The sequence below is a fragment of the Coloeus monedula genome (genome assembly GCF_965178545.1).
Source record: "Coloeus monedula genome assembly, chromosome: Z".
Classification (NCBI taxonomy): Eukaryota; Metazoa; Chordata; class Aves; order Passeriformes; family Corvidae; genus Coloeus; species Coloeus monedula.
This window is the reverse complement of record NC_138822.1, coordinates 20,400,981-20,421,315: the sequence shown is the minus strand read 5'-3', so window position 1 is coordinate 20,421,315 and position 20,335 is coordinate 20,400,981. Positions and strand designations below refer to the sequence as shown.

Here is a 20,335-nt window from a genome sequence, read left to right as displayed (position 1 = left end):
AAATAAAATGAAATCAATGAACAGATTTAAACTGATGTCATACACACTCTTTCCTGACAAAAAATTTATTATTTTGTTCATACTCAGTAGCTTCTGATCTTTCTGAAATGGTCTGTATCCATTCTGGGTGTCATCAACAGTGTCAAATACCGAACACATCAAAGTACTCATCATTGAATCAGAGAGAGGATCAATTACATAAGAAAACTCTGCAGCTGGCAACAAACTAGCTTCTTTCAATTGCAATCCTGCTGCTGCAGCAATCCTCTAGTACAAGTATAAGCTATAGGCTGCTTACAAATTTTGCATGTGTCTGACAACAGCTATTAAGGCATAACAAATAAAGATGACCAAAGAGTCTGAGCTGACACCAGAAAGTTCTGGTTTTCAGCCTAAAACTCAGATGTATGCTTACTTGTTTGCTCATTTGGAAGATGAAGGTGAGGTGGGAGCTGAAACAAGCAGTTCTTCATGCAACGCTGTAGGCAACCTTTTTTCCAGGTGTGGTCTCACCAAACTACTGCTAAGAATGTGCCATCCCACATACGCTTAGATTTGGGGATTGACATGGAAAGTGTGGGAATGATGACTAACTCCTTATTTTGAAACCAGGTCAAAAGAGACCTCACACTGACCAAGTGTGAGTGGCTAAGTGGTGAGGTTTTTTGCAGGAAATTCTTTACATGGCCTCAAATGTGCTGAAAATGCCATCTGAATATATGACTCCTTGGATAAGCTGCCATTTTGCTCTCCACGGAGGCTGTGGCATGAAGTGGTAAATGAACAAGAGCAACAGCTCATGCCAGTGAAGGACCTGACCCTGCAGGGGTTACCACTGAGGCTAAAGGGAGCCCTCTAGGTCTGGCAACAGGCGCTGCTCTCCAGGGGCACTCTGAGGCTGTATCTGAGCTGTAGAGCGTGCGAGCACTGGCACGTGCACAGACACCAACACGATACTGTGCCAAGGGGCCAGTCTGTATGACTGCAAGGGTGAAACCTTCCTTCTTAACTGCCTGAGCCAACAGATAGCCACAAATTTTGCTTTTTAATCTTGAACACACAACAGATTAGAGCCATCGCAAACTCTTACAGATCAGAGGAAGTCAAGATTGTTACCCACTAGGGTTCAGACATGACTCTACTGTTACTACCCAAAAGGTGATCTCCACGTAAGCCAGGTATTTCTGCAATCATAAATTCCATCACTTCAACTAATAAAAGGCTGTAATAAAATTAAATACCCAGGTAACTAAGTGCTCTATACCACAGAGCTACCTATGTCTTTCAATGAAGATGTTTAACATACGGATCAACATGTTTTTCCAGACCAAAGGAACAGGAATTTAGGTTAATTTAATAGAAAAAATAAAATATGGAATAACATTGATTTTGGCCAATATCAATTACAACAGAACTACCCTATTTTACAAATAACAACTGAACATTTTACACATGTACAGTATTTTTTTCAGTAAAAATGGATTTCGTTATAACAATGTCAGGTTTTTTTTAAAGAAAACAAAGTTATTAATTTCTTCTCTATAATAGTGTTAGAGACATTTGTAAGTATCCAAACAGATTCTTTACAATCCATTACATAATTAAATCTCAATAGTGAATATATATTTATATATAACATATATAATATTAACTTAAACTTTGAAAGCATTATGTTCTATTTAAACACGCTATACTGAGAAATGAGGCAGTAACAGACTAGTAGTTAAACTAGCACAAATTTGAATGTTTATCAGGAAATTTGTAATGGGCACCAAAGGAGCTTGACTGCACTCTGTCATACCGAACCAGACTGTAATAGTTTATCTGCTCTCTACTAAAGAGGACATTACCTCTAAAAGTTTGTATTCATTTGTTTGTAAAACATCCACAGTCATTTTTGATCCCCTTTATTTTCCAGGACTTACATGCTTAAACAGCTGCAATCCATTTTCTGTTTGTATGTCCAGGAAAGCTAACTGAGAAAGACACTTGGTATGTTTTAAGTATTATCCCCAGTAAACAGTATCTTTGAAGTTCAATTTTCTGTTTTATGTGAAATGACTGTCTTGAACTGTATGCCAAGTGAAGCTGAAGAAGATAAATTAAACAGAAATTTGTACTGGCAGCCATGTGCCTGGGCAGAAAAAGGGTGAGGCTGGGGCCATTTCTCTTATCACTAAGGACCATTTTACAGTGAGGTAACTCCATTGGCCTTAGCAGGACTATTCCTGCTGAAATTTCTATTGTGAGCAGTTAAAAGCAGACTCAGGCCCATCACGACACCAAGAGAACCACTGATTTATTGCCCTATATGCAATTATTCCTGGAGGTGTATTTGGCACAATTATAAATCCAGTCCTGTAAACACATCCTGTCGTATATAGTCACACTGGCATTTACATATGGGCACTATGAAATAGTTCCACATATCTGTATGATAATATCCCCTTTTTAAATGAACATTACAAGACAACAATAATTTATGAATACTTCTTACATGTTAGCAATGTTTTCTGACTTCTGAGCATATACATTATTCTCACTTTACGCAAATCAAGAGAAGTAGTATATTCTAAATTTGTCCATTACAGGAACAATGGTTTTTTTTATGTTTATTTGAAATAGCTTTGACAATTTAAAAAAATAAAATAAAAATCCTAGCATATCTGTTAATAAGCCACCTGTCTAAAAATGAAATCTATATGACCAAAACCACATTTTGGGCAAACATATATACATACTGCATGTGATACAAAAAACAGCATACAGCAGAGGAAGTAAGAAAGAAATGTGTGCAGAAATGTTCACTTTCCATTTTTTAAAAATAGTGTTACAAAAGGGGCAGAACTTAGTCCTGCACTAATGATGTTTCTGATCCCCTCAGGAACTCAAGTTCCCCCTGTCAATACATACAGCACAAAAAAAGACTAATGCAAATTTTTTTGTATTGTTTAGTTTTAATCCATGTAAACTTGTGTTGTATTCTTGAAACACTCTTTAAACATCTCAAAGTGGAAAGAAGCAGGAAAGAAGGGAAGAAAAAGTACCTTCAAAAAACAGGAATAATCCTAAGGTTGACAGGAAATCAAATCAAGAGTTAAATGTTAATTTTGGCATCAAATGCTTTGGTCACACAATACTGACTCTGTGATCCTGGATGCTCAGCTCTAGACAACCAGTTATGAAAGGTAGGCGTGTTGTAGTTTTTCCATTTAAGTTCCAACGAACAGTTTGCCATCTCCCCAGACAAAGAGGGGGGAGAGGGAGAAAGGTGGCTTGCTTTCTTTTTCTTTTTCTTTTTTTTTTTTCCTTTTTCAGTAATACGGTTAATCTATAAGTCTACAGGAGGAGGAGGATGCTGGGAGGTGTCAGTTCACCCCTTTTGTTTACATGTTCTGCAACACAATTGCTGAAGTACTTTCCTCTGGCAGAGATTGTTCTTTTTCACCAGCATACAGAATCCTCCCTCGGCCCAGGACTCTTCCGTAGCTTCCAGAGGGTAGCAGCAAGAGAAGGAGGGGAGGTTGAAGGTTTGGAGAGCACGGCGTGTACAATGGAAGAAGGTTTAATTGGTCAGACAGGCAGATTTGGTTGAAGAGACCATTCAGGAGCAGGTAGCAAGTAGGAAATTTGGTCCATCAAAAGGAATTTCAGTCAACAGCATTTTTTTTTTTCAGGAAGAGATATTGTGTGGTCCGACAGGAAATGATTGGTATCCATTTATGAAAAGGAAAAAAAGATTAGAAAGAGAATAATTAGAATACAGTGGTATTTACAGCAAAGGAATTTGCTCTCAATTTTTATGAATTAAAAGAATAAAACAATCAAACCACAGAAAAAGAGTAAAACATTCTCAACAGAAATGCAAATCCTGTAGAGTGAGTTGATTGTAAGGCATTGAAGTCTTCTTTAACTCTTAGTAAATCCAGTGGAAATAAGCTGGACCCAAGAGTCATTGTTAGCTTTTACTATATCTGATGTCAGACATCTTCCCAGACTTTGTTCTGATATGATTTTTCTGTTGGATTGCACTTCTTGGGCTCTATTTACAAGTAATTCACATGGTAACCTTTTTAGGGAAGCACTAAGTGTCTCTGTAATTGTGGCATTTAAAAGGAATTAATATTAGTGAATAATTAAGCCAATCATATGCAACAAGAAGGCTATCTTGGTTGCCACAGGGAATTTGGAGGAAGTTCAAATCTCCACCCTAAATTGCATGCTCCTTATTTCAGAATTCTTTTTTTCTCACTACCCTTTCACACGAGTCGAGCAATACTGCAGGCACTTTAAATTGTTTTTACTTACCAGCACTTTCACAGTTTAAAGTGGTGAGATAGATAAATGTAGTTCTATTAATAGTACTCTAGGGTCCTCATACAAAAATCTGTTGAAAGCAATGGCTTTTGAAAAATTGCTAAGGAAGGAAAAGTAGGTTGTTGGCAATGGGAAAAATTATTTTAGGAAAATTCAGGTAAAGTGGATGTGACTAATCTTGCTAATACATGCAAATGCAAATTTCTCCTCTTCATACACCCGAATAATTAAAAAAGTTATGTAGCTGTTACTTAAAAGAAGAAGAGAAGCAGGCCAAACCAACCCAATACATGTAAAAGAAGAAGCTGGCAGTGATAAAATAGACCTTTTCAGAGACTTGCACTCACCATCCTTGCACACTGTTCCAACGACACAGACACCAGTGTCTAGGTTATAGCCACTTGGGCAGCTCGTACAGTTTCTGTCTCCTGGGCCACTGCAATCCAAACAGCTGGCATCGCACCTAAGAGACAATGGCAGGCGTTGGTCTTCCTGCCTCACCAAACATAAGACTTCCTAGGAGACCTCTTTAGCATTGCAAAGGACTCGTTTGTTCTTTCTAGAGGTATCAGGTACTATAATATTACTGGTACTAATTATCAAAATAAATAATTGACTACCCCTGCAACTCCATCCTTCTTCTTTCCATCAACAACTTTCTATTCAAGCTTTTTTACTACACAGCTGCCATTATTCTAGTGCTTTGAAACTATGCAAAAATAATCAGCAAAAATATCAAGCTGATGGTGCATACATGTGCCAGAAAGGCACAAACTAAAGCTACAGAATATAAATGGCTGACATGATGCCCAGTGCCTTCATTATTTATCTTGCTCCATCATATTTTCATTACATATTGATTGTCTTTTATGTGGAATACACTGAAACACACAGTGATTCCCTTCCTGCCCTGAACTCAGATCAGAGTCAGTGATAAATTATTCCAAAAGGCAACAAATGATATTTGTTTAAGAAAGAATGGAATAGAAAAAAATGTTCCTTCCTTGCACAGCACAACTTTGTCCAAGATTTATCTAGCCATTTGTCCACTTGAGTCAGGTAAGTTATTCTGGACAGTAGTTTAGAAATAAATGTTTGTGATTATGCAGTGGAAGAAATGAAATGGTCTTTATAAATAGTAATTAACTTGCAATGAAAAACCCATAGTTTGATTATTTTTGTTTGCTATTAAGAAATACAGATCCCCTGTCAGATTTGTAAATTTTACGCTTCAGTGCAAATCTACTTCCACTCTCACTATAGGCTGTTTTAAAGTGAAGGTCACACACATATACCAGAAAAAATATTTTTATAAGACCCATATGAATATAAATCATCATAATCATCATAATAACAACAACAATTTTTTTGTATTTTTTGGAGTCAGCAGTATTTTATCTTCTAGTAAGTATGATCATTTTCAACACAGTAATAGCTAATATACTGCCAAATATACTAGTATTTATATATACTAATATACTGCCTGATATACTGCCAGATGTATTAGCCACTGATCATACCTTTTGCAGCTTTTGTATCCGCTTTCAGTGGAGTGATCAAGGTAATAACCACTACTACAGGACTGCACACATCTTCCATCTTCCATAAAATAACCCTGTGTGCAGTTTATACAGGCATCTATTCCAGCACCTTAGTCCAAAGAGAAATTGTTAGAAGGTAGGTACATTGTCAGAATAAACAGTTACATAATTTCAGTGTATCTTTTTCTGAAATAAATGATTGCAGTTCTAAAGCTCCCACAAAATCTACTGTCACTATTCCATCCCTGGAAGAAAACGGAAGGCATTACTGGAAATCATATTAAGTTCTACTAAAATTAAAAAAAAGAAGAAAAAGAAAGAAAAGAAAGGAATATATGAAGTCTTTCAATTAAAAACGTAGATTTCCATGCTAGCTGAACGAAGTTTGCCATATTTAAAATGTAATTAAAAGCTGTAAGAGAATGAAGGATTTACATGTAAAAAATCATGCTATACTGTAACTGTGACACAGCAGAATAAAATCACATGGAATGAAAATTATGTAGACAAATGTCAGTGGGGTACCTGCACATGTTGCACAGGAACGATGACATGGCTCACATTCTCTGCCACTGTGGTATTTTCCTTCTTCACAGCGGATAGCACATCTGGTGCCATGCAAACTATTGTAAAAAGGAAAAAAAGCACAGGGCACATAACGACAACAGAGGACAACAAGATAGGGCACAATCCAGTAATTCTCTTTTAACCAAAGAACAACACACATACTAGTATTCATCAGCTTCCTTCACTGGGCATATTTTATAAATTTAGAGACACCAATCACTTAAAGAGCGAATGCAAAGCAGTTTTTGCCCATGGTGAAGTAAAGAAGCTGTTTACAAACTCCTTGTAAATACTACCAAGTAATAGGGGACAGACAAAAAATTAACAATGACAAACAGCACTAAAAATTCAGGCATGTAAAATGCAATTATCCATCAGGAATTTAGCACAGGGTCAGCATAAAAAAATGCTAAGGGACTTGTTAACTGAATGCCAGGTCTGTGTGGCTTGTGAGATTTGTCAAGAATCCAGCTGGAGGTATTCTGCCTGCAGGCACTTTAGAGAGAGTGCAAAAATGTGAGTAACAGAGGAAAAGAAATAGCATAAAGAGTGACATTTTAATGCATTCCTTGAAGTAGCTGTTTATTGCTTTCCTGTTAAAAGGTGCCTATAGCAGTTTGTTAGCATTTAGGTTTTGTTTTGAATTTATTTTTAAAACTAAGACTTCTCTGCCATGTTTACTATCTTCTGCAGAACCTCAGCATTCATCCAATTTAACACTTTTTCTAAAAATGCCCATGGAGCTCTGGGGTTTATCACTCTGAGTGCTAATCATGCTTTTACAGATTGCAGCAAAAGTCGGGTAAGCTCAGCACCACTGAAAATTTTCAACAGTGTATTCAGTCTCAGTTTAGAAAATAAACTAGCAATTCAACAGAACTTCACAACCCCTGCTTTTCTCTTATTTTTCCTCAGTGACACACCTCGAAGAGCTTTACAACACACATAGCATTAACATGTTTTTACAGATGGGAAAATAATTTGCCCAAGTTTATATAATGGGCCAGTAATGGAGAAGATCTGGAATCCAGGCCTCTCAAGACCCAGCCAAGGAAGGCCCTGCTTGTTGATACCTCTGCCAAGAAAATGCAGGAAGTTTTGAACAACTATGGAATATGAAATGCATGTCCTGAAAGGCTCCACTTATCTGGTATACCCACACATTTTAAGAAAAAATTTACTTAAAATTACTCTCAATTTGCTAATATTCCCCAAGAAAACATGAAAGTTGTGCTTTAAAATTTTTTTTAATATTTCAATTTCAATAAAGGAATCCAGGTATTGATGTTCTAGAAGCAAACATTCAGCTTTTACTTAGAGATGAAAATTCACTTTAATGGAACATGAAACCTCAGTGTTAAAACATTAACACAAAGCTGGAAATTAATTCAAAAGAATATCCCTACAGATACTGAATATTGACTTCATATTTTTTTGTGGCCCTAAGCCAGCATACAGTCTGTCATGGATATTATAAGATTTTTGACCTTTGCTACTTGGATCAAAAGGTCATTCTTTATAAAGGAGCTTGAAATGCGCACTGCTGCTTTGTATGTTTTATCTATCATTTTCAAGAATAATTAAGTTCTCCTCTGAAGAAAAAATCTCCACTGCTGTTTAAAATACATGATCACTATGCTGTAATAGAATTGAGCCTCAGGTACTTGAGATAAGTGAATGACTGCATACATGAAGAAATACAGTAAAGATAAGAAAATAATTTCTAACTACCACATTGAATGAATCAGAAAGATGAATATAATTCATTTACTCTACTTCTAAAATAATCCTTGACTGACATAGTGTAGGTCAAAATTTGAAGAAGCCAGTTTTCCATATGACTGGCTTTTATGTTACCTGAAATGAAAGGCCTTCTAAAAAATCTGTTGTTAGTCAAACTGGCACACAGGAACACTATTACAGACTAAAAAGCATTGGAACAGATGAAATGAGGGCCATGCAAGGTTAAATAGCTATCTGATGTTCTTCATTGTGTATCTACAGCTTTGTATACCTCTTCAGATACTACGTTTAGAGACATCCATATTTTCCTTACCTTAGGCCATGTCTGCATTCTGTGCAAATTTGGAATTCAACACAGGTCTTGCAGTTTTCACTACATTTTCGACAAACAATCTTATCTACAAGAGAAAAAAAGAAAACAGCCCAGAAAACCTTGGTCAGTTTTGTTTGATAAAATTGTGTGAATATAGTATTGCATGACTTTCTAGTTTGACAAAAACATCAAGCTAGACTGAAATAGCAAAATTCTGCCTATCACTAGCTTTTTCCATCAAATATCAAATGGTTTACAACATTTCTATCCATTTGAAGTTATAGTTGCACCCTGAGAAAAATACATTTTGAAGCCATTAAAAATTTTTCAGAAAGATTAAAAATTTACATTCACTATTTATAATATGGACTAAAGACACCTTCTCATATAGGAGTGATATGCAATAATGATTGCCATGTGTTCTGAAGACTGTCCTGCAATCTTACCCCTTCCATGCAAGCAGTCTGTCCTGTCTTCCTGATTTGGTGCTAAAAGACACACCTGCATAAACAGATCTGATCTTAACAAAGTAAATACATAAATCACTTAACACCTGCCTTTTTATCTCTAGAGATCCCTTATTTAAGAAATGTCTCTCTCTCTTCAGCCCTGTTGTCTTTTGACATGCAGGGACACATACCCTTCTGAGAAGAAAAACTTAATCTTCCCATGTAATCCTAAATTTTCATCTATGCATCTTAATTTATGTGGAGAAGAGTTCTCTTTACTGTAGTTCTCGCACAGTGAAAATGGAAGAATTAAGGTAAGACCTGTTTTTACTAATTCTCAAAAACACACAGCTTCATGCTGGAGAAAGCAAAAGGTTAGGTACCTAGATGAACAAAGCTCCTGAGAACACATTTATCTTCTAAGGAGTGTCTAAAGACAACAAAAGTCACTGCAGTTTTAAGCATGTTTGAATACACGTCTAAGTGTTTTTGTTAGCCAAAGCTGGAAATTAAACACGGACAGTCTACTTGGCAATCACAGGAGGAAGCTGAAGGCAGTATCCATCATCGCTGAGGATTACTGCTCTTGGGCAGTCACATCACTCTGTAGGTGCTTAGGTCTGTCAGAAACATTATTTGCAACCATGCCACATCTGAAGAAATTGTTTTTCTTAGAGCTCTGATTCACTGGCCATGGCCAGTTTCTCAGCTCTCACTTCTGGTGCCATATAATGTGGCTGAATGGGGAATTCCTCATGGTCAGAATGTGGGCGCTGTCTGTCCCTTTCCCAGGCAGCAATAACCTGTTCTATCCTTCAACTGACTTGCTCTTGAGCTGCCCTAGTTCTGCTACTGTTACTCCCAGCCATCCCCCCCTGAAAAGACATCCTGCAACAAGTATGGTTTTTAAAATAAAGGCAAATCATTCAGGACATTCTTGATCACACTTGGCAACAATTTAATAAAAGGAATACGATAAGAGATATATGCATCAACATACACTTTTTCTGCTCATAACCATCCCAGCAACCTCCCCAGATCAAATTCTGTAGCCCGCAATACAAAACCAACAAGAAATACTAACTCTTATCCAGGTAAAACCCATCAGGGCAGTTGGTAATACAGCTATTGGTTACTTCATTCAGGTAGTAGCCAGATTTACAGGTCATGCACTGGTCATTTTGGCCTCCAACACAGGTTTCACAATTGGGTGAGCATTTTTTACATCGTTTCTTGTCTGCATTGTAGTGACCAGGTGGGCAGGTCGAAACACAGATCCTGCAGACAGCAGGGAAGAGAAGGCAGAATTGTTAATGAAATAACCTGCCACCACATTCCTGGACCATGACTGCAAAGCAGAAGTATTTCTCAGCATTGTTGCTTTTCTAAGGACCATGTGTTTACTAAGATGCAACCCTTCAAGGCACTGCATCAAGCTGACTCTCTTGCATTTATGTCCCTATGCATATGCTACCTCACGAGCAGATGGCTTGTCAGTCTACAGTGTAATTTTTGACCATCTACATTTCTTCCTGTCCTGTTCACTTAATCACATAAGCTATAGTAGCCATGAGAGTCTACATACATACATATATATATATATATATATATATATATATATATATATATACACACATATACAGAGAGAGCCTCTTAGGGAAAAAAAAAGAGGTGGGGATATAATCAGAGAAGGGTTTTTCTAAGCTGTAGTATAAATTCTGGTAAGCTAGAGTTTGGGGTTTTTTTAACTCCAAAGAAAATTTTTTAAAGTCAGGGGAAAATGAATTATCCATGACTGCAATGAAAAGAAAATGAAAGAAAGTTAAGATATATACCAAGAAATCAATGAAGTGAAGTTTTTTTTCTCTTTGTCTTACCTGGTGTTGTTTTTAGATTTGTAGTAATAGTGCAGACAGTCAGTACAATGATCTGGTCCTGGCCCATCACACCCTACTTTACTGCATTCTGCATTGCAGGGACCTGTAGTAAAAACAGAATACAGATGGCCAAAGGGATTAAAACTTCTCATTTAGTTCTTGGGACACCTTAAAACACAGTATTTCATTGCAGAATGCAATTACTTTGCTTTCCTGTGTTAAGGACTACATTTAGCACAGGTAGCTTGGTTTGCTGCCTGCAGTGTGAGCTCGAGATTGAGCTCTGGGTGGCAGAAGCTCCAAGCAAGAGGCCATGCAGACACTTCACATAAAAAAGGACACGGGGACCTGTGGTACTGGTCAGGTGACCAGACACTTAGAGACACAGCAACAGCCAAAGACACTGAGACTTCCATGCACTTAAACTGTAAGGGTATAAAAGCCCAGGGTTTCCCTTGTTCAGGGTCCCTTCTCAGAGGCACTCAGCTCAAGCTGTTATTTTGTTATTTAGTTACTGCACCAAGATTAAATTATTCTAAGTATTGGGAAGTCTGAGACTCTGCTATGGGAAAACTAGGGTCGAGCTAGTAAGGAAACTTGGTCGGACTGTGTGAGTGTGGGGTGTGTAGCTCTGAAGGGGCCTCGGTCCTAGCTCAAGTGTTGAGAGCATGACTGCAAGAGTGGCTCCTGGATGGCTGGACAGGGAGGTTTCCTGAATACATGTTTGATTTCAATTCAAAACTTAAAAACAAAAGGCAAGCTTTTTTAACAAGTATTGCATCCTTGTTTCATTTGGAAATGTGTGAAAGCTTCTATAATTCATAATTAGGAATGATTAGCAAAATAACTTATAAAAAGCATAAATAAAATAAAAGCATAAATCAGTATGAATATTATGATCAGTGGCTACTCTGGTTGCTGAGTGGATATCAACCGGTCCAAGGTCCAAGTGGCTACCATGACCCAAGGAACCAGACAACAGGGCCCCAATGCTCTGTGCTGCTACATGCTGCAAAAGCCTCAGCTAGTACCCACTGATTCGCATGTCTTCCATCTCACCTGCACTCATGTTAGGCTTGATAATGCTTGTGGATCTGTTCCAACTCAAGATATTCTATCAATTTTTTCTTACAGTTTTCAGACAGATCCTTCCTGCTATGGGAGGAGAGAACCATCAAGTCTTGCCTTTATGCAGGTGAACAATGACTGTGGGTGAAGTTACAACTTCCAGGATCACTGCTCTCTCCTGAATGAAATGTGTAGAGTTTGCTTCGTACAAAACTTTAACAAGTTAGTGACCTTTACAGTAGAGATAATAGTGTTTCATTACCTACCAAAACAAGGAGTTCTGCAGCTCTCCATCTAAAATAGAGACTGTGGGACTGACATGTATGAAAGGAGAATGGAATAACAGAAAATACTAAATTGAACTTTGTTCTCCTTTTTGCTGGCCAGAGATACACTTCACATTCATCACATGGTACTGCTAATGGTGGATTACATGTAACAAACTGCCCACTTGACTTATTTTGCAGTGCTAAAAATCTAGCTCTATTAAAGTCTAATGACAAGGTTGAAAAACTTCTCTAGGGATCACTGAGAAACAACACAGATGTAGAAGAAAAAGTTCTTCCCATATATATTGATATGTGCATAAGTATATATAGCTTTACATACTTATATGCAAAACAGTGCATTCTTCATAGCATGTTAATTGTATCTTAAAAATATATAGCTCTGTGCATACAAACTCAAACACTTAACTTAAAATTATGAAACAAATACTTCCCATTTTCAATGAAGAATCCAATTTACTGAACATTTTACACATGCAGGTTCTCAGGTCATCCTTAAAGCCATTAAGTTTCAGTAAATGCACAAATAGAGTAAATGAATGTACACACCTGAATAGTCATCTGTTGTATAATCTTCTGTAGGGTCTTCAACTGGACTAGAGCGCACTCTTTCCACTTTGGAAAAATCATTTCTTGGTGAGTAAGGCTGGATGGATGTTCCATACAGTACTAAGGACCACTCTTTCAATTTTCCTAGAAGTTAAGTATTATAAAACTGTTTTCAGAACTACTTCTCTTTTCTGTGTCTTACAAAAGTATGTCACTTTTAAGCATGTTGTTATGAGTAGGTATGGAAGACACTGCCTTTCAAGTAAGTGAAACAGTTGTTTTACTATAAGCTGAGAAAGCTATTTTCTTCAATCAGATCTTTACACTGCATTTTCATTGCAAATCTCTTGTAGGTTTAGCAAAGGTTTGCACCATGGGCTGAACTCAATGCAAACAATAAACAAAACATCTGGGCATACAGTTATTTGGAATATGTATATGGTACTCAATAAGGTGGATTTGCTCTGGATTTCGCCTTCCACTCAGAACATTATTAATTGTCTGGTAATTATAATTTGAGATCTGTTAGCTAAGTAGATGTATTCAGAATTCTGACTTAATAAAGGGATTACATAAGAGTACCTTTCATTGACTTGTAGGACACAACTTGATGAACAAGAAACAGCCTCTCTTAAAATCTCGGTGGAAGAACATCAGTTTCCCACTCAACCAGCAGAATTTCTAATTTATTTGTGCCAGTTATTTGGCAGATATATCACTGTATTGTCTGCAATCATGATTAGCATTTTATCCTCTTAATATTTGAGTGAAGACAGAAAAAATTGTCTGGCCACCTGAAGCATTATCTGACTTTCTGGTAAGTTTTTTTGGGGGAAGAATAAAAAGATAAAGGTGTTTCAAGTTCATGCTGTCAGAACATAAAGGGTGAACTTTCAGTCCCCATCTTTCTCTCTATACTACTGAATTAACTTGGAGAAAGAGCAAAAACACTCAGGCCTGAAATAATGCCTAAAGTAATGATGAATAAAACCCACATCCCTGCTTGAAAAGGTGCAACCTAAGTTTGGTATCATCCTATTGTCTTGGTTATGTTAATCTGTGCTGGAATAGCTAGTTATAAATGTCAAATTCTTATCAGAACAAAGAGAAATTAGAGAAGCAGGGAGAATTTGAATGATCCTGTTTTGGAGCCTGTGGTTAAAATTCTTTCCAAGGAGAGCTATTATTTAATGAGAAATGTAATTCAGGTATGACTCTTCTCAAGAAAATAATGTATTATACTTTGTGTAAAATTAAATTCAAGCAATCTTCCTCTTCCTTAATTTTAATGACAATAAATTGAAACGTCGTTCACTTAGACTTTTTCAATCCGTGCAAGCAAATTAATTTGACCTTTACAAGTGATTTCCTGTATTTTCCCAATGTCATCTGGTAACCTCCACTGACATGGCAAAGACAAAGACAAGCATCTCTCTCCTTGTACATGCATGCTTTTAGCAGTAAGCAACAATAAGCAAATACACTACCTGACAGATCTTAAACAAATTTCTTTAAAATAGCTTATACTAGGGCTAAAGATGGGAATCTATGTTACCTCTATGAATCTATGTCTCTTGCCAAGCCTCCTTCTGAGACAAAAATATCTACACTTCATATGAAACCGCTGCTCTACACTCAGTTTTTGAGCAGAAACTACAGACAGAGACTACATCATATGGCAGTTGTGTCACACAGTAGCTTTCAGCTTTTCACATCTGAATTACAATTTTCTTTAAAGAGACATTTGATCTTGATTTAAAAAATTAACTGCTGACAAGTCTACCACACCTGCTGCCACACTACGGGCTAATTACCTTGGCTGTAAAACTGCATACACCTTGTTTTCAATTTGTCTTCTCCTACCCACAGACAGGTAGCTCTTAAAGACCCATCAGATTAAAAAGATCCAAATCACATATTTTCTTCCTCTAAAGACATGTGGGAATCAAGCTACATCTCAATACTCTTTAGACTGATCCAACTGTGTCCTTAATGACACTTTTCTTTTTTAAGAAGAAGTCACACAGGGAGATAATTTTTAACCAGATATGCAGTCATCACATCCCTTTCTAAAATACAGCTTCTCCATGTCCAGTCCCTGCCTCTTTTTGTGTTTTAAACCACTTCTACAGCATATAAACCATAATACACTGGATGCAATAAAAAAGAAATGTGTTTTGTTAAGTTATTCAGATCTTTTTATCCTCATCTTTTATTATGAGGCAAAACTCACTCAACTTCCCGAAGTTTTATATTTTTTCCCAGAACCCTGATAAAAGTATTCACAAGAACCAACTACAACCAACCACAGGTAAAAATGCTCCTAAGGCACAGCATACTGTGTCTGCATTTTACACATACAGAAGGTCTTGTACTACCATCACCGCAGGAAGGATTGTTAGTCCGAAGGCATACATAAAGCGAAAGAGCAGCAAGGGGAATAATGTAGGGTCTCTCAGGAGATTAGCTGCCTTGTAAGAACAGTTCAGTAAATAAAGAGGAGAAAAATTCATGTGACTTGCCAGCAAGCAAATGAAGTCTTCCTCAAGGTGGGTTTAATTTGCACAATAAAATATTTCAATAACTAAGTATATATACATACACGCACGCTTTTATTATGAATAAACAAAATATGCACATTTAAGCCAAAATCTTTCTTTCCCCATTTTTGGCCAATTCCATCATTTAGTTTGGCTAGAATAATCCTTTCCCTGCTTTTACTTCGGATGTATACCAAAGGTCCCATATTGTATTTATAGAAGAAAGGGTACATCACAATGTTTTATGGCAAACATATGTCCATCTCCGTAAACTCTACAGAATTAAATGTAGAAATTACATGCACTACTTTTATGAACTGGACTCTGCATTTCTTTTCAGGTAACAGATGTGGCATTACCTTGCCACTGCAGGGATATGATGACACATTGGGTCTTTCTTTTTAATTTAATGGCAACTCTTAATTATAAGATCTTTCAAGAGCTAAGAAACACATGCACAGAACACAAACAAGAAACAGGCATGATGATGATATCAGTGTGATAAACTGCAGGCTATGGTGATAAACTGAAGAGGCACCATGAACTGGAGAGGCACTAGGCATAAATTATGTTTAAGCACCTTTTGTTTACTTCATGTTCTCTTCAGTGCAGAGACTAATCCCGATATGCCCAAACAGCTGAATTTATCCACCACTAATATATGGCAGGCACTTCCAAATCTTTTTGAACAGAAGAGTTACTGGACAGCTTTCATCAGAGGGCAATCACTGCTCTAGAAAGATGGGGGATACATTACTAGACAGTATACAATGAACCAGGATCCAAATTCACAACCACACTGCATCTTGTGAAAACCAAATGCATGTAAAAACCAAACTAGTCTCAGTGTTCTGCATTGTGCTTAAAACAAAGTAGAGAATAAGCTCTCCAGCAGGATTCTTGCAGTGTATCAGCTTCCTCCACACCCCTTAGTTTTGTAGACCGACTTTCTCCCAATCCCCTAGCCTTACTGAGCCTTTTCTCCCAGAGTTGCATCTTTAGGCCTGAGTTCTGATGGAGGAAAGGAAATCAATTCCACTGAGAAGAGTATCTATAAAGTATTGAAATCAATAAATTGGTAAGACCTATACAACCATAAATGTAGTTGTAGTGTGCAGGAGTGTGCAGGAACAGGCTTTGAACTGTAAAGCTGGAAATGTAGCAGGCCACTTTGAGACCATCCTGATGACGTAAAAGGCCTGTAAAATATGTCTAGAGAATTGCCCAGATTAAAAGTTTGCAAAATGGCTCCATTTTTTAGTGCAAGGCATGTGTCAGGGAAGAAAAGAGGGAAATAGCTGAAATGTGTTGCTCTGTGGTTGTTCTTCATGCCTGCTGGATGAACCAATGGGTTCTGGTACACACAAAGGTGAAGAGCTACCCTAACTTGTCCTTCACACCAGAGATGTTCCTGGATGCATCAGGAATAACAAGTGCAAAACGGAATTAAAAATACTTGATTTTTAACTCTTTTGAGTAATCTGATTAAAATTAAATTACTTATTTGCTGCTTAATACCTCTCCTCTATTAAATTTTAAAGCACTGAAAAGTAAAAAGAAACACAAGCACAAAACCTCCTCTTGAATTCCTGGGCAGTTTTGCTTATACTCTATGGCTGCTTTTCCAAACGCATTTAGTGCATACCCCTTTTTAGAGTACTGGAAACTCTGCTTGTCATTTAGTGGTGTGTTTAACATCATTTGGCTAAGAACCTTTCATGACTGCAAAGCTATGGTGAGAAGTGATCGGTGGTGATAAAGTAAAATTTAAAACATTGGCAATGTTGGTGTTTTCTTGCAGAGCTCTAGGTGAAGATAATCAAGATTTTCAAAATGCGGTGCTTAAAGTTAACCACATGACTATACAGCTAACATTTGAATAACACTGGCCTGATAACTGTAAAAAGTTATCAGAGTCTTCAAGTTGTTCCCTGCTCAGAAATTTTGAAACTCAAACATTATCTTGGTCTTCATTAGGGACTTACTAACCACATATTGTGTAAAAGCCTTTCAAAATTTTGGCTTATGATTGCTGGTTTACTATCCTAAAAAACTAAAATCAGGTTATACAGGCTACTGAGTCAGCCAATAAGAAAATTGGATTTGATGACTGGACAAAGAAGCTGATTTTAAAAGTTGAGATTGGCTATCAGAACATGACACAGCTAAAGCAGAGTATAAATACAGAATTAAAATTCTCATTCAATTCTATCAGCAGTGGTTGAGTAAGGCTGATCTGTATATTAAATTTTTTAGGGCGAAATTAATCTAAAAAAAAAAAAAAGAAATAAGCCAGAATAAAAGTGAACCATGTGTCTTAAAAGGTATATAACAGTAACATAAAAATGAAGAGTGCACTGATAACTGATATTTAGAATAATGCTCTTCCCAGCTATGGCTTCACACTAAAACCACTGTGTGGTCCAGATATTTTATTTACAGATATTCCAGCCGTAAATAAAAGGTGGAAAACAGCAAGCACTTTTCAGAATTCACAGAGCCCAAATAAATGTTAGAGTCTTACCTGGAGTCTTGAAATTTCTCAGCTGAGATGGAGTGTCACAGATTTCCAAGATCCAATCACCTGCTGCTTTTTCACTCCAGCAGTGAGTAGTCATAAACTCCCAGTTTTTGAATCCTTCCATGGAATGATCAAATAGCCTAAAAAAAATCATGACATTATTTCAAGGAAAACTTCTTTTCCTGGGAAGCTGTGCCTCCAAGTGTGCAAACACTTGAATAATAGAATAATCAACCAGTTCGTTCATTTGTACCTTTACAAACATTATTCATTATGGTTTTCTCACATGTATTTCAAGCACATTCAACCGTTTTTTGTTGCTTGATGGAAGAGAGTCTTTACATGCCATCATGTTTTTATAATGAAAAAGAGAATGGCAAGCAAATCCATTGCAAAAATACCGAATTTCTAATACTATTTAATAGGATTTGTGGGTCTTGGAAAAACTACATATAATACAGAATTTCACTGCTTTAATAGCATGATGTAAATACAAATAACTTGTAAGCTGGAAAATTTCAGTAACATTTATTCTTGGCTTTTGATTGGAAAACTTGAAAGTATTAAACCAAATAAAAATGATGACATTTAAGACAATTGTGATTTAATACATGTCACTTCTTGTGAGGAAGTAATATGTAACTGAGACATTGGCCTCAATCCTTGAACAACCAAGGTATTGCCCTCTTCAAACATTTCACAGAACTCAGTTTGGGTAAAACCAAAAGACTAATGGCATCTGATGGTTTCATCTAACCAGTACCATTACCCTAATTTCATTACCTAGGTTGTGAGTGAAAACATTAGAACTTAGGCCTGGATGATGATAATTTCAAATATAGGGAGACCCATTTCATGTACTGTAATGTGACTGTGATCCCGTATGAGAAGGGGAAGGAGGACCCTTCCTGGCCAGGGATTAGATACAAGAGAATTTTCACTTTTATTCCGTGTTCACAGTGTGTTGCTTGGTACCCCAAAACTGTTGATGAGAAGAGCACCCTAAGAAGGACTGTTGCCTCCAATAAAATCAAATGGCTCAACTTCTAAAAATACATATATAACTATACATTCACATATATGTATTTTTATATATTTGTATATATATACACACAGAGATATGTATACATGTCAATTTATACATGCATGTATACACATATATATGTGTGTGTAGTATTTATCATTATTTTAATTTGGTCTTTATGTGTGAAAATTCCAGCGGTAATAGCTGTGCTTAAATATTTTAAAAAAACAAGAATCTCTACAGCAGAAAATCCAACAGATTTAAAATGCTTGTCTGTAAAAGAGAGAAAAACCTAGCATTAGACAACATAAATGTTATATTTGAATTCATGTGAATCTGTTCCTTTCTAAGCTAATTTCAAGATTTATTCTCAAAAGGCTGTGAAGTTCAGCAAATATTGGGAAAACAAGATACTTGTGTAGGTACATTCCTGACACACTGGGTAGGAATAAAATGCCATAGTTCTTGCTGGAAGCTTTGGTCAGTCAGAGGCAAGAGGTCAGGTACTCTGTGTCCTACACGTCTTGCAATAGAAACTGTACGGACCTACATGATTGGTGCACTTTGTATCAGTATATTATGAAAATCAAAACCTGATTTTCATGCTCTCATTTCAAACATAGAATCACAGAATCATAGAGTATCCTGAGCTGGCAAGGATCATCAAAATCCACCTGCTGGTGCTACACAGGAAAGCCCCAAGAATTACACCATGTCTCGAAGAGCATTGTTCAAACAATCCTTGACTCTGTCAGGCTTGGTGCTGAGACCACTTCCCTGGGGAGCCTGTTCCAGTGCCCAACCACACTTGGATGAAGAACCTTTTCCTAATATGCAGCTTAACTCCCCTTCAGGGAGTTAACTTCAGGCCGTTACCTCAGATCCTGTCACTGGTCACCAGAGAGGAGGTTGGTGCCTGCCCCTCTGCTTCCCCTCACAAAGAAGATGTGGACTGTGATGAGGTCTCCCCTCAGCATCCTCCAGGCTGAATATGACAAGTGACTTCAGCTGCTCCATGTGCAGCTTTCCCTTCAGACCCCTCCCCATATTTGCAACCTCCTTTGGACACTCTCTAATAGCTTTATAACCTTCTTACATTGCAGTGCCCAAAAGCGCCCCTAGCACTCGAGGTGAGGCTGCCCCAGCTCAGAGCACAGTGGGACAATCCCCTCCCTTGCCCAGCTGGTGATGCTGGGCCTGATGTCCCCAGGACACACTTGACCCCTTCCTGACACGCTGGCCATGGAACTGCTGACACAAGTTCAACTTGCCATTCAATTTGTGCTACCTTTTTCCATTTTAAATGAATGCCTACAATAGTAGCCTAATTTATTAGCACTTATAAATTTAAATATACATTGGGATTCATTTTCACTGATAATTGTGTGAGATTTTCTTCTGATACAGTTCTGTGTTTCTGTGTGTGTGCCTATAAGTGTATATGTAGACATATTTTGGCAGCAGAATGGGCCTGTTTCACGTCACTGTTAAATCAGTTGTGTGAATATAGCAGATCTCACAAATGCATGGCACATACCA

At 37.2% G+C, this 20,335-nt stretch overlaps 1 protein-coding gene across 1 annotated transcript in view; it reads right to left on the bottom strand.

Annotated features, from left to right (window-relative positions):
* Positions 1-3,373: 3,373 nt before the first annotated feature.
* Positions 3,374-20,335, bottom strand: part of PCSK5 (proprotein convertase subtilisin/kexin type 5) — a gene marked incomplete at both ends in the record, with an annotated part of 173,808 nt that continues 156,846 nt past the window's right edge. The window contains 9 exons of the mRNA XM_082302244.1: positions 3,374-3,489; positions 4,665-4,780; positions 5,838-5,967; positions 6,384-6,481; positions 8,482-8,566; positions 10,015-10,208; positions 10,808-10,910; positions 12,712-12,855; positions 17,776-17,912. Coding sequence (XP_082158370.1) covers positions 3,374-3,489; positions 4,665-4,780; positions 5,838-5,967; positions 6,384-6,481; positions 8,482-8,566; positions 10,015-10,208; positions 10,808-10,910; positions 12,712-12,855; positions 17,776-17,912 — 1,123 coding nt within the window. The remainder of the gene's footprint in view (positions 3,490-4,664; positions 4,781-5,837; positions 5,968-6,383; positions 6,482-8,481; positions 8,567-10,014; positions 10,209-10,807; positions 10,911-12,711; positions 12,856-17,775; positions 17,913-20,335) is intronic.